Here is a 15,000-nt window from a genome sequence, read left to right as displayed (position 1 = left end):
AACCAGCACCAGAAACCAGAAACCAGCACCAGAAACCAGTACCAGAAACCAGTACAAGAAACCAGCACCAGAAACCAGCACCAGAAACCAGCACCAGAAACCAGTACTAAGAAACCAGAAACCAGTACAAGAAACCACCAGAAACCAGCACCAGTACCAGCACCAGCCCCAGGTCACTCCGGACTCACGGATCTTGGCCACGCTGGCCACCAGCAGCCAGGTGGCGATGATGTAGGGGGTCTGCACGTAGCTCCACTCCCACTGGACCACCCGGTACCCGCCGCCGTGACGAGCCTCCTCCTCGGGCCCGGACTCCTCCACCGCGGACCGGGCCCGGGACACACCGGGAGACCAGACCTGCTCCCGGGGCTGCTGCAGGAGGAGCGGCGGGGCCGAGGGGGGGCGGAGACCGGCGGGGACAGACCCGGACCACCGGGACCGGGACCGGGACCGGGACCGGGACCGGGACCGGGACCGGGACCGGACAGGTCGGCGGCGGCGGCGGCCCAGCAGCAGCAGCATCAGAACCTCCATCACCCAGAACCTCCATCATCCTCCTGCTGAACAGAACCTCCATCATCCTCCTGCTGAACAGAACCTCCATCATCCTCCTGCTGAGCAGAACCGCATCACGCTTTATACACACACACACAGCCGGGGAGGGAGGCCGGGCCGGGCTGACACACCAACACCAACACACCCCGGAACACCCGGAGAGGAGGAGGAGGAGGAGGAGGAGCTGGAGGAGGAGGAGGAGGAGGAGGAGGAGGAGCTGGAGGGAGGAGGAGGAGCTGGAGAGGAGGAGGAGGAGGAGGAGGAGGAGGAGGAGGAGGAGGAGCTGGAGGAGGAGGAGGAGCTGGAGGAGGAGGAGGAGGAGGAGAGGAGGAGGAGGAGGAGGAGGAGGAGGGAGGAGGAGCTGGAGGAGGGAGGAGCTGGAGAGAGGAGGAGGAGGAGGAGGAGGAGGAGGAGGAGGGAGGAGGAGGAGCTGGAGGAGGAGGAGGAGGAGGAGCTGGAGGAGGAGGAGGAGGAGGAGGAGGAGGAGGAGGAGGAGGGAGGAGGAGAGGGAGGAGGAGGGAGCTGGGAGGAGGAGGAGGAGACATGTGACCCGCGTTAAAGAGACGGACACACTGCAGGTACTGTTATTAATACTGTTATTAATACTGTTATTAATACTGTTATTAATACTATACTACTACTTATAATCATAATAATAACAGTAACAATGTTGATTCAACTATTGATAATCTTGTTAATAATATTATTAATAACTTGATAATTAATCATTCTACAAAACAAAACACAACTTTCAGAATTTTATCCAAATGTTTTTATAAAATGTATTAAAATCAATCAGCAGGAAAAAAAAGCATAAATAAATAACCCACCGTTTTATTTTACATCATATTATCATATATATATTTCATATATTATCATGTTTCATGTCTTTTCCTTTCTTTATATATTTGTAGCAGCAGTTTTCTGATCCACTGTTACTGTGTAATCATAAAGAACTTAAACTTATTTCTTATTATTGGACGTGTTTTGAGTTGTGTCTTGTTTATTGTATCTTTTTCATAATAAAGATCAGAGATGTCTTTATGTTTATGTGACTGGAGAAAACATTCTGTACGTTACTGTTAAGACAAATAAAGATTGATTGAATACGAGACACTGAAGTCTTTAAAACCTCGTAAATAAAGAAAAAGAAGTCTTTCTTTATTAAAAACCTTTATTAGTTAAAACAATTTAATGAAAACATTCATCGTTCTGTAAAATGTTCATCTCGCTCTTTAACTTAAAACGGAGAATATCTTTACACAAACTGACCTGAAGTCAGCTGAAGAGGAAACAACAGAAACACTGAACACATGAGATCATACACATGAGTGTGTGTGTGTGTGTGTGTGTGTGTGTGTGAGTGTGTCTGTGAGTGTGAGTGTGTGTGAGTGTGTGTGTGTGTGTGTGAGTGTGTGTGTGTGTCTGTGAGTGTGTGTGTGTGTGTGTGTGTGTGTGTCTGTGAGTGTGTCTGTGAGTGTGTGTGTGTGTGTGAGTGTGTGTGTGAGTGTGTGTGTGTGTCTGTGAGTGTGTGTGTGAGTGTGTGTGTCTGTGAGTGTGTCTGTGAGTGTGTGTGTGTGAGTGTGTGTGAGTGTGTGTGTGTCTGTGAGTGTGTCTGTGAGTGTGTCTGTGAGTGTGTGTGTGTGTGTGTGTGTGTGTGTGAGTGTGTGTGTGTGTGTGTGTGTGTGTGTGTGTGTCTGTGTGTCTGTGAGTGTGTGTGTGTGTGTGTGTGTGTGAGTGTGTGTGTCTGTGAGTGTGTGTGAGTGTGTGTGTGTGTGTGTGTCTGTGAGTGTGTCTGTGTGTGTGTGTGTGTGTGTGTGTGTCTGTGAGTGTGTGTCTGTGTGAGTGTGTCTGTGAGTGTGTGAGTGTGTCTGTGAGTGTGTGTGTGTGTGTGTGTGTGTGTGTGTGTGTGTGTGTGAGTGTGAGTGTGAGTGTGAGTGTGTGTTCTTAAAGGGGACAAACCGTCCTTTTCCATATTTATATTTTAAACGAACTCCTCGGTCTGAAAACTGAAAGTCAAAGTTCATTCAGAATATTAGAAAGTTTCTTAAACTCATAAATGAAGTTCTTATTCAGAACAAACTGTTAAAGAGTCAAATGTTTGAAACAGTTCAAAGTTCTGGTTTTAGTTTCATTAGAACGAGAGGAGAACTTCATGAATCATTTTAAAAGCTTTCAGGACGGAAATGTTTGAAGCTCAGATTGATTTTGTGTTTGAACAGTTTTAATGTTTTACTCTGTGAAACTTTAAATGAAGAAAAAACAGAAGCAACGTGATCACCATGACGACGCGTTCAGGAAAACACGGAAATAAAACACTTCAACGTTCAACCAGGGGGGACGTCGCAGTGAGGTCACAGTGAGGTCACAGTGAGGTCGCAGTGAGGTCGCAGTGAGGTCGCAGTGAGGTCACAGTGAGGTCACAGTGAGGTCACAGTGAGGTCACAGTGAGGTCACAGTGAGGTCAGTGAGGTCACAGTGAGGTCACAGTGAGGTCGCAGTGAGGTCGCAGTGAGGTCACAGTGAGGTCGCAGTGAGGTCACAGTGGTCACAGTGAGGTCGCAGTGAGGTCGCAGTGAGGTCACAGTGAGGTCGCAGTGAGGTCACAGTGAGGTCACAGTGAGGTCACAGTGAGGTCACAGCGTCCTGGAGAACACCTGTGATCAGGTGAGAAGGTTGTGTGAACGTGATTAAAACCTGCAGAAGAAGATCATGTGGTTTCATCAAAAGGACCAGAACTTAAAGGACCTGTCGTTTGTTTGACCAGTGAAGTTTCTTCTTCTCTGTTTCCTGAATGTCGTCTCAGAGGAAACGTCGCTTTAGTTTGAAGGAACATGAACTCATCTGAGAAATCTGTCCACATTAATATTAATAAAGTCATGATGTCATCTCAGCTGGTCTGGGATCAGTCCTCAGGTCTCTGATCAGACCCGGTCTGCAGACTGGCTGTTGAGTCCCAGAGCCTGAACCACGTCTAGACTGAGCCCGCTCTTCAGAGTCCTCCTCACTGAAACACACATGTAGACATTATTATACATTATTATACGTTATTATACGTTATTATACGTTATTATACGTTATTATATATTATTATACATTATTATACGTTATTATACGTTATTATATATTATTAAATATTATTATATATTATTATACATTAATATACGTTATTATATTAAATGTTATTATATATTATTAAATATTATTATATATTATTATAATTAATATATTATTATATATTATTATATTATTATATTATTATACATTATATACGTTATTATATATTATACATTAATATACGTTATTATATATTATTATATATTATTATAATATTATTATATATTATTATACGTTATTATATGTTATTATATATTATTATATTATATATTATTACATTATTATATGTTATTATATATTATATTATTATTATACATTATTATATTATATATTATTATACATTGTTATATGTTAATATATTATTATACATTATTATATATTATTATGTTATTATATATTATTATATGTTATTATATAGTATTATATATGTAGAGTACATGTCCCTGTCCTCCAGGTCTCTCAGGGTCAATCTGGACCAGGTCTGGTTCTGTGTTCAGACTCTTGTGTATCTGCTCACAGAGGATTACTGAGGAGGTGAAAACACAGATCTGAGATCTGAGTCTGTTATGGAAACAGAGCTGCTGTTGATTCTGGACACACAGACTCTGAACCGGACTGAACCTGCTCAGAGACCTCCAGAGACTCATCTTGGTTCTGGATCAGACTGAAAAGAACATCTTAAGTCCAGGTCTTCTTAAAAAAAAGTCCCAAGGACTTCATTAAAGTCTCTCAGTCCAACACTCAAAAACCAGATCCACATCAGGCCGCGTACTCACATGACTTCCGGTTCAGGCGGGACCGTTTGCGGGTCTTGGGGCTGGACGGTCTGTCGGAGGGGTTCTGGGTCACGGACTTCACCAGCCGGTCCATGATCTCGTCCGTGGCGTCGTCCTGGGAGACGGTCCCGTCTTCTTTGGCTCCAGACATCTGGGACGGACTCACTCTGCCGAGACCTAAGGACCAGAACCAGAGCCAGAATCAGAACCAGAACCAGAACCAGAACCAGAACCTGAACCAGGCCCCCCAGAACCGGACCAACTCTCATTAACACAGTTGTGTGAAAAAAACCTTTAAGTTCTCGCTGTGACTCTTTATTGACATTAAATGAAAGTGTTTTGAGGGACTCTGATGATGAAATATTAAGAAATATTAAGAAATATTAAGAAATAAGGGAAATATCGATTCTTTTTATTCCTTCATGTCGATGGTAAACAGCTGGAATGTCTACGGCTTTGATCTGACCGACCAGGACCAGGTCCAGGTCCAGAGTCCTGGTCCTGGTCTCAGGAGGTGGACTCACTGCGGACCGCTCTGGAGCGTCTCAGGCCTCTCTGGTCCACCGTCAGACTGTCGCTGCTGTTCAGAAGGTTCTTCATGTTCTGGTGCTCCTCCTGACCCGGCTCCGCCTCCGCTGCCATGGAGACGGGGGAGGAGCCATCGTCCTCAGGCACCGCCCCTGAAAACTTCTCCGTCTGAGGAGAAGAGGAGGAGGCAGAGGTCAGTCAGAGGAGGTCATGAAGGGGATTCATTAATAAGCGTCTCTGGTTCTGTGCAGAACCCCGTGTTCCTCTGCGTTACCTCGGTGATCATCTTGCCGCGGGTCTTGGTTCTCTCTCTGTGTGCGGCTCGTTTCTGTTTCAGGGTCAGAACCCGTTCTCTGGTGGTCCGGTACTCCAGAGAGAACTCACTGATGATACGACAGAAACAAGTCACTCTGATGTCTCTGACGGAGGAGGAGGGCTGACCCAGGAACAGCAGGAAGGAGTGGAACCTGGAGGAGGAGGAGGAGGAGGAGGAGGAGGAGGAGGAGGAGGAGGAGGAGGAGGAGGAGGAAGAGGAGGATAATGTTCGTCATTCTGGTCCAAATTGTATGGAAGTGTCTCTCAGGTGTTTGTCTCTTTGTCTCTTTGTCTCTTTGTCTCTCAGGTCTTTGTCTCTCGGGTGTGTCTCACCTGTTGGTGACCCTGCGGTGGACCACCTTGAGGATGATGATCCTCTGCGTGCAGTCCTTCAGGAAGTCCGTCAGCTTGTTCTTCAGAACCGCCTTCATCTCATGTTTGGTCACCACCTTCAGGTTGTCCCATGATGCTTTGCAGCGTCTCTCCAGCTGCACCAGGTTCTCTGACAGCAGCTCAAAGTCCACCTGGAGGAGAGAAGACCCTCACCTGGTGAGCAGCTGGACCACCAGACGGAGCGATTCTAGTCTAAAGAGTTCTACACTAAATACAATTAAATATCAATCTATAATAGAAAATCAATAACTCAAGTCAGTAAATTGATTTTCTCCAGATCAAAGAGAAGCTGTACTTTGGCGGAGCGGGTGATGGCGGGGATCTCAGAGTAGATGTCAGAGGATTCTGGGTAATTCTCCAGCAGCAGGCTGCAGGTGTGATGCAGTAGAGTCTGACGGTGGACGGTGTCCTTCACCTCCACCACCTTCTCCAGGTAACCCAGCTCGAAGCCTTTAGCCACACACACACACACACACACACACACACACACACACACACACACACACACACACACACACACACACACACACACACACACACACACACACACACACACACACACACACACACACACACACACACAGATCTCTAATCAGTGTTTGGAGGAACAACAGGTTAATCTGAAGCAGCTCAGCTGATCTGCAGTCTGTTCCAGATAACGTCCTGATAACTAGAGATGAAGATCAGATTTCATTTCATAAACAAACTGCAGCTCTCAGGAGGACAAGAGACAGCAGGAGGACACGTCTATATACATATATACATATATATATATATATACATACATATATATATATATATATATATATATATATATATATATATATATATATATATATATATATGTATATATATGTATATATATATATATATATGTATATATATATGTATTATATTTATATATGCTTGTTTAGATAGGAGATATATATATATATATATATATATATCTCTATGTATATATGTATGAATATATATATATATGTATGTATATATGCTCTGGTTTATGCTTTAAGATGCTTGTTTAAGAAAGGAGATGCACTGATGACTTCTGGTGACTAGTAGTTCTCTTGAATACCTATGTTGAATACACTTCCTGTAAGTCGCTTTGGATAAAATGTAATGTAATAATGTAATGTAATAATGTAATGTAATGTAATGTAATAATGTAATGTAATGTAATGTAATGTACTAATGTAATGTAATAATGTAATGTAATGTAATAATGTAATATAATAATGTAATGTAATAATGTAATGTAATAATGTAATGTAATGCACTGTACTGTAATGTACTATATATGTGAGGTGTGTGTGTCCTCACATTGGAGCTGTTGAGGAAGTTCCCGATGGCGAGCAGCGTGGCGAGGATCCTCCTGAAGGTCTGGTTGGAGGACAGCTGCTCCATGCCCAGCTTCAGGTCAAACAGAGGCTCAGCGATCTCCTGCAGAGACAGACTCAGGATCAGTCTCTATGGGACACCACTCACCTGTTCAAGGTCGGGCCCTCGACACAAACAGTTCAGCCGGACTGTGAAGACGCGTTCAGGAGCAGACAGAATAACAGGAACTCTCAAACACTCATCAGCTGATTTAAACACATTATATTCAAATATGTTCAGTTTATATTCTCACATCTCCTCTTCTTCTCCTCTCACCATGCTGCTCTGGTTGGTTAAACATTGACTCTAGCGCCCTCTACAGGTGGACTCATGTAACGGAATGTGTGAACTTATAGTTTATATTTTATAGTTTTGTTCTGTAAATATGTAATATATAAACTGCATCATGTGAACGTCGTTTTAAACGTTTTGGTGTCCTGTAGCTTTATGTTTATGTATCAGACCCAGACCACAGTACGAGACCGGAGCGGTCCAGGTCCTCTCAGGATGTGGTCTTCAGGGCGCTACCTTCTCCAGAGCCTCGTAGTTGAGCTTGAAGGCCCAGAGCTGCAGGCGGGCGGTCAGGGCGCTGATGGAGGCCAGGCTCAGCAGGAACTGCTCCGCCGTCCCCAGAGGGACCTCAGGATTGGCCAGCTGAGCATCCTGGATCTTCTGCTTCTCCTCCTCTGTGGGGGTCATGGTCAGGATCTTCTGCTCAGGACAGAGAGGGGGGGCAGTCTGGTTCAGGTCTGACTGGTGGTCTACTTTAATACTCACAGTCCTTCTGCTCTACTGAGGTTTAAATCAAAGATGGAACAGTAAGAACTTTTATTTCCTGTGATCCTCATCTTCATCATCACAAGTGTTCTCTACCTCCTCTATCCCTGACAGGAAGTGCTCTTTACCTCTATCCCCTCCTTGCTGATGGCGAACTCGTCAAAGTTGAGGATGGCGGCCTTGATGACGTGGACGGCCGGTAGGACAGTCATACCGATGTTGATGGAGTTGCTCCTCTTCGGGTCCAGAACCTGAATCTCAGACCTCTTTGTCTCAGGTCCTTTCTGCAACGAGACATCCCATCAATAACCCTTTCAATAACAGTTAATAAAACAATACATAATGCTTTTAATAAAAGTTCATAACCGTTTTAATAACACTAATAATAACAGCTTATGACACTATTAGTAACAGTTAATAACAGTTTTCTTCACTGAGCCCTGATCCTGTTTTTATATTTATATCTTAAATAATAATCTAAACTTTAAAAATAACTATTTCATTGATCTTCCTTTCTTTCACAATATTTATTAGCTATATATATTATATATATAAAAATGATTGTCTTACGGCCGTTTAATCAAAAAGGTCTCACGACCCCCAGTGAAGCTCAGGAGACCCCTAGTGGGGCCGGGACCTCCAGGTTTATCAGCCAACAAACACTCAGATATTGATTAATCAGTGAGAAGATATCAGCTGATTGATCAGCGTAGACTGTGCTTCCCACAATGCATCTGTTCTCCAGCTGACAGGCCTCGTTACCTTGGCGACGGTCAGTTCCTTGGCTTTGGACTCAAACAGGTGTTCGAGTCGCGTCGTGTCCACGGACACTTTGTCCAGAGACGCCCACACCGTCCCCCGACCGAACCGGCACCGGGCCGGCCCGTCAGCCTGCTTCAGCTCCCGCCAGAACAACTTCACCGTCTTCTTCTTCCGAGAGGGCACCGGGAGGAAGAGGGGGAGGAGGAGCACCGGGAGGAAGAGGAGGAGGAGGAGGAGCACCGGGAGGAAGAGGAGGGGGAGGAGGAACACCGGGAGGAAGAGGAGGAGGAGGAGGAACACCGGGAGGAAGAGGAGGGGGAGGAGGAACACCGGGTCCCAGAGATGGAAGAGGAGGAGGAGGTGGGACGCCAGAGAAGCAGGAGGAAGAGGAGGAGGAGTCAAAGGTGTCCATGTCCAGGACATCGATGTCCTCCTCGTCCAGCAGGTCGGAGAAGTCCAGGTCTTTGATTCGCAGGGCGGCGGCGCTCAGCTGCAGCTGGTCCCAGGCGTCGGGGGGGCCCCCGGGGCCCAGAGGGGTCATCGGGGTCGTCTCCAGACGGCGAGCGGGGCCCTCAACGTCCACGCTGCTCTGTGGACGGAGCTGACGGGTCTGATGGAGAAAGGTCAGGTGATACAGTGAGGTCAACAGGAAACAGTCAGAGACACAATGAGACAGATATACATGTTGTTCTCCTGGTGTCCACTAGGGGCATCACTGCTGTGTTATAGAGATAATACATGTTGTTCTCCTGGTGTCCACTAGGGGCATCACTGCTGTGTTATAGAGACAATACATGTTGTTCTCCTGGTGTCCACTAGGGGCATCACTGCTGTGTTATGGAGATAATACATGTTGTTCTCCTGGTGTCCACTAGGGGCATCACTGCTGTGTTATAGAGACAATACATGTTGTTCTCCTGGTGTCCACTAGGGGCATCACTGCTGTGTTATAGAGATAATACATGTTGTTCTCCTGGTGTCCACTAGGGGCATCACTGCTGTGTTATGGAGATAATACATGTTGTTCTCCTGGTGTCCACTAGGGGCATCACTGCTGTGTTATGGAGATAATACATGTTGTTCTCCTGGTGTCCACTAGGGGCATCACTGCTGTGTTATAGAGATAATACATGTTGTTCTCCTGGTGTCCACTAGGGGCATCACTGCTGTGTTATAGAGACAATACATGTTGTTCTCCTGGTGTCCACTAGGGGCATCACTGCTGTGTTATGAAGCACTGATAATAATCTGATCATTGTGTTTGTTGTTTTTTAACAAATTGATTTTTGTAGTGGGTCATTTAAATTGTTAAAATCCTGAAGATTAGTGTTCAGTAGTCATGATCGGGACTCAAGTGGGAAAAAATATCCGTAGAAGTGGAAAATAATATTAATGTGGATTATAATTATGGCAGTTTTATGAAGTGGACATTGATTTCAATTTATCAAAGTGAGACACCAAAGGTTAAAACATCTCTAAGCCCTCTCTTAGTTATTATTTATATAAGTCATCATTAAGGGGCGGGGCCACATGCAGACAGAAGAACCCAAACATTTGGACCTGTTGCTCCTCAGCGAGGCGGGCCAGCGCCGCCTGGGCGGAGCCTTCCAGCCCCTCTAGCTCCGCCCTGCGTGACGCTCTGCTCTCGCTGGGGCTGGACGGCTCTACTGAGCGCGCTGTGAAGCTGGACAGACGCTCCAACACACGACCACGACCGCCCACATCTCCACCTGAGAGGAGATCACACAGGAGGTCTCACTCACTACTTTACAGAACCAACTGACAGAGAGAGCTTCTCTCTGATGTTTAAAGAGAAACACTTCAGATTGTTACACATTACTTCAGGTTTGAATTCCAGACTGACTTTAAACATGTATATTATTTTAATTCACTTCTAGGACTTAAAGCAGTAAATAACAGAGTTGGAAAGTAACTAAGTACATTTACCCAAGTACTATACTAAAGTATAAATGTGAAGTACTTTATTTTTAAGTTGTACTTTACTGTAATAGAGTATTTATACTGTGTGGTATTAGTACTTTTACTGCAGTAAATGATCTGAGTACTTGCTCCATCGCTGGTAACTGTACATCTTAAGGCCTTCTCTGAACATAGTTTTACTCCGTTCCTTAAACTACCTTTGTGTATTCATTATAAAAAGGGTCAGAGCAGACTGTATCTGCTGAGGAGACTGAGGTCCTTTGGAGTGCAGGGAGCACTCCTGAAGACCTTCTTTGACTCTGTGGTGGCATCAGCCATCTTCTATGCAGTGGTCTGCTGGAGCAGCAGCATCTCAGCAGCAGACAAGAAGAGACTGAACAAGCTTGTCAGGAAGGCCAGCAGTGTGCTGGGGTGTCCACTGGATACGGTGGAGGTGGTGGGAGACAGGAGGGTGATGGCCAAGCTGTCATCCCTGATGAACAACACCTCCCACCCCATGCAGGACACCCTGGCAGCTCTGTGCAGCTCCTTCACCACCGGCTGCTTCACCCCCGGTGGTGAAGGAGAGGTACTGCAGGTCCTTCCTTCCTGCTGCTGTCAGGCTGCACAACCAGCTCTGCTCCCAGCAGACCACTGACACCCAGCAGACCACATACTACACACTACTACACTACTAATACACTACTACACTAACACACACTAACACACTAACACTAAACACACTACTACACTAACACACTACTACACTAACACACTACTACACTAACACACTACTACACTAACACACTAACACACTAAGCAATACAATAGTTTATGTCTGTATATATAATATTTCAGTTACTGTGGATTCTTTACTGTTTTTTTATTGCTCATTGCTTATTTATAATACTTATTTTGATCTTGGTTTTTTTTTAATTTACTATGTCTCTTGTTTGTACTGTCCTCTCTGCTGCTGTAATCCTGTAAATTTCCCCGCTGCGGGACTAATAAAGGATTATCTATCTATATATATATATATATATATATATATACGATATGTATATATATATATATATATATATATATATATATATATATATACATACACATATATATACACACACACACACACACACACACATATAGACAGTACTACTACACAGACCACTGAGCGTTCTGATCTCACCGGGCAGGAAGTGGCCTTCTTCTTTGTTGGTGTTGGGAGCAGCAGCGGTCAGAGTGCTGCTCTGCCGATCAAACTCCGAAGCTGCAGACACACACAGGTGATCACATGGTGACAGGTAGTCTGACGGACATCCTTCAGAATAAAAGCAGCAGCTGACTCGTTGGTTAACTTTTTAACTCAGTGTGAACATCTCGTTTCAGAGAGCAGAGAGAGAACAGTCTGAACATCAAAGTTCCTTCAGGAGAATGAAGATATTCATAAAACATATGATATTCATAAAACATATGATATTCATAAAACATATGATATTCAGAAAACATATGATATTCAGAAAACATATGATATTCATAAAACATATGATATTCATAAAACATATGATATTCATAAAACATCTTCAGCATCCTGTGTTTCAGTCCTGAACTTCTTAATCTCTTTTATTCAGATGGAGGAAAGTCACTGAGAGCAGCAGCAGGTCCAGAGTCTCATCAGGTCACTGTGTATTAATATCAATAAAACAATATTTCACTTTGAAAAAGCATATTTTGAATGCTGGTGGTTAAGATGGACCCAATCAAACAACAAAATGCAGCGTTCAATGCTGATAAACCAGAATGTGTTCACTTTGTTTGACAGATGTAGAAGTCTTTTTTATTTGTTCAATTGTGTAATTTTGTTTTTAGCTGGATTGTTTCTTCGGGCTCGTTTCTGCTGATAAAATAATTCTGCTATGGTGAAGAAGAAAAAAGTTATAAGAACTTATCTGTATAAAATCTATGACACAGTTTATAAAATATCAGTTTATCTTAATGCAGTTTGAATGAATGATTCAAATAGTATTGATAAAGTAATTAAGTATTAATATAGTATATATGCAGTATTAATATAGTATTCATATAGTATTACTAACATAGTATTAGTATAGTATTCATATAGTATTACTAACATAGTATTAGTATAGTATTCATATAGTATTACTAACATAGTATTAGTATAGTATTCATATAGTATTACTAACATAGTATTAGTATAGTATTCATATAGTATTACTAACATAGTATTAGTATAGTATTACTAACATAGTATTAGTATAGTATTCATATAGTATTACTAACATAGTATTAGTATAGTATTCATATAGTATTACTAACATATAGTATTCATATAGTATTACTAACATAGTATTAGTATAGTATTCATATAGTATTACTAACATAGTATTAGTATAGTATTCATATAGTATTACTAACATAGTATTAGTATAGTATTCATATAGTATTACTAACATAGTATAGTATTCATATAGTATTACTAACATAGTATTAGTATAGTATTCATATAGTATTACTAACATAGTATTAGTATAGTATTCATATAGTATTACTAACATAGTATTAGTATAGTATTCATATAGTATTACTAACATAGTATTAGTATAGTATTCATATAGTATTACTAACATAGTATTAGTATAGTATTCATATAGTATTACTAACATAGTATTAGTATAGTATTCATATAGTATTACTAACATAGTATTAGTATAGTATTCATATAGTATTACTAACATAGTATTAGTAGTAGTAGTGAAGACACTTTTCTGTCCACTGACTGGAGGACTGCAGTGACATCTGGCCTCCACCAGGTGGCGCTTCATCACCACAGAGATGATTCATCATGACACACAATGGACCTGAGCAGAGACTCCTGAGCAGAGACAGAGAGGATTGTGGGTAAGTGAAGTCTCACCTGGGTCATTCTGGGAGTCTGAGTGTCTGTTAGAGTCCAAACTGCTGGAGGTGGAGCCTACAGACAAAGACACCAGAGAAGAAGAAGAGGATGTAAAGGTGTGCCTGTCCCTTTAAGGAGACCATTAATCATTAACATCATGAATCATTTACTCCGACGAGGCCACTCTTCACTCGGGACACTGCCGCCCTCCTCTGCAGGCTTCAGGCTCGGGTTTATGGTGTCATCAAAGGAGGACAGCTTGGACTGGCTGAGGTTTTTACTTCTTCTCTTCTTCTCCCACTGAGTGGCTGCCAGGCTGCGCAGGAAGGTGTCTCTGTGGGGGGGGGGGGACCAGGTGAGACAGAGCCAACATGGCCGACACGCTGCCAGACTCTCAGGAGTCACCTTCAAGTGCTGCTTCTTCATCATCATCATCATCATCATCACCATCGCTGATTGATTGATTGATTAATGAAACATTCCTGTCTTCATGTTCAGACTCAAACCAGAAACAAGAGTCTCATAGAGCTCCTTTAAATGTTCCTTCATCACCATCATCACCATCACTCTGTCATTTATTCTGACTCAAATATCCTCTAGAGCACCTCATCTGGATTCATCCGCCGCTGAAAATAGTCCCCAACAAAGTCTCTATTTCCTGCTTTTGGTTTGATAAGAACTACAAAGAATAACTGATAAAACTACAGATTAGTGTTTGTAGAGATTAACGTCTTTAGAAGGAACCAATGAGACGCAGACAGGAAGTGAGACAGTGTTGACGGTTTGAGTCTGAACCTGAGAAACATAAAGAACAAAAGAACACTTTCTTTAGAGGTCAGGACGATCACTTCTTCTTCACGGCAAAAAACCCAAAACCAAACCATTAACACCAGAGATTAGACTGCACCCGTCAATCAGGACCCAGGAGGACCAATCAGGGTCAAGGAGGACCAGAGTCACCAGCAAAACACACACACACACACACACACACACACACACACACACACACACACACACACACACACACACACACACACACACACACAATCATTGGGGGGTCTGGCTTAACATGTCAGATTTACTGTAAAAGGCTGCTGGGACCCGGTCCAGGTCTTAGGGACCACATAGCCTGTGGGTCTACCCGGTCCAGGTCTATAATCTTCATGTCTGTGTTTAGCGGCTGCAGCTTCTCAGAATCACAGTAAAAGCTTTGCTGCAGTTTGTGAGATTCTATTGTTCTGATGTGAACCACAGCAGGACAATAGACCTGGACCAGAACCAGGACCAGGACTCAGAGGGGGAGAAGAGAAAGTAACAGTACCGACTGAAGTGAAAACGTAGAAGTGATGAAACACTTTGTTCAACGGAAACACAGTCATGAGTCAGCATTTATCATCATCACACACACACACACACACACACACACACACACACACACACACACACACACACACACACACACACACACACACACACACACACACACACACACACACACACACACACACACACACACACACACAGCAAAACCCGTCCGTCCTCCCTCCAGCTCCCAGCATGCAGTGG

General features: G+C 43.4%; 2 protein-coding genes across 2 annotated transcripts in view; both read right to left on the bottom strand.

Annotated features, from left to right (window-relative positions):
* Nucleotides 1-748, bottom strand: part of slc9a5 (solute carrier family 9 member A5) — a gene marked incomplete at its 5' end in the record, with an annotated part of 20,101 nt that extends 19,353 nt beyond the window's left edge. The window contains 3 exon segments of the mRNA XM_054611659.1: nucleotides 189-441; nucleotides 444-505; nucleotides 721-748. Coding sequence (XP_054467634.1) covers nucleotides 189-441; nucleotides 444-505; nucleotides 721-748 — 343 coding nt within the window.
* A 1,562-nt stretch (nucleotides 749-2,310) lies between these two features.
* Nucleotides 2,311-15,000, bottom strand: part of fhod1 (formin homology 2 domain containing 1) — a 43,789-nt gene continuing 31,099 nt past the window's right edge. The window contains 15 exon segments of the mRNA XM_054614993.1: nucleotides 2,311-3,562; nucleotides 4,449-4,625; nucleotides 4,973-5,144; nucleotides 5,251-5,443; nucleotides 5,625-5,815; nucleotides 5,980-6,141; nucleotides 7,005-7,124; nucleotides 7,590-7,772; nucleotides 7,967-8,122; nucleotides 8,601-8,793; nucleotides 8,795-9,210; nucleotides 10,161-10,330; nucleotides 11,707-11,787; nucleotides 13,453-13,509; nucleotides 13,605-13,768. Coding sequence (XP_054470968.1) covers nucleotides 3,480-3,562; nucleotides 4,449-4,625; nucleotides 4,973-5,144; nucleotides 5,251-5,443; nucleotides 5,625-5,815; nucleotides 5,980-6,141; nucleotides 7,005-7,124; nucleotides 7,590-7,772; nucleotides 7,967-8,122; nucleotides 8,601-8,793; nucleotides 8,795-9,210; nucleotides 10,161-10,330; nucleotides 11,707-11,787; nucleotides 13,453-13,509; nucleotides 13,605-13,768 — 2,518 coding nt within the window. The 3' untranslated portion in view covers nucleotides 2,311-3,479.

Source organism: Anoplopoma fimbria, chromosome 2 (assembly GCF_027596085.1).
Source record: "Anoplopoma fimbria isolate UVic2021 breed Golden Eagle Sablefish chromosome 2, Afim_UVic_2022, whole genome shotgun sequence".
NCBI classification, from domain to species: Eukaryota; Metazoa; Chordata; class Actinopteri; order Perciformes; family Anoplopomatidae; genus Anoplopoma; species Anoplopoma fimbria.
Note: the sequence above shows the minus strand (reverse complement) of the source record. Positions and strands in the feature narration are given on the sequence as shown.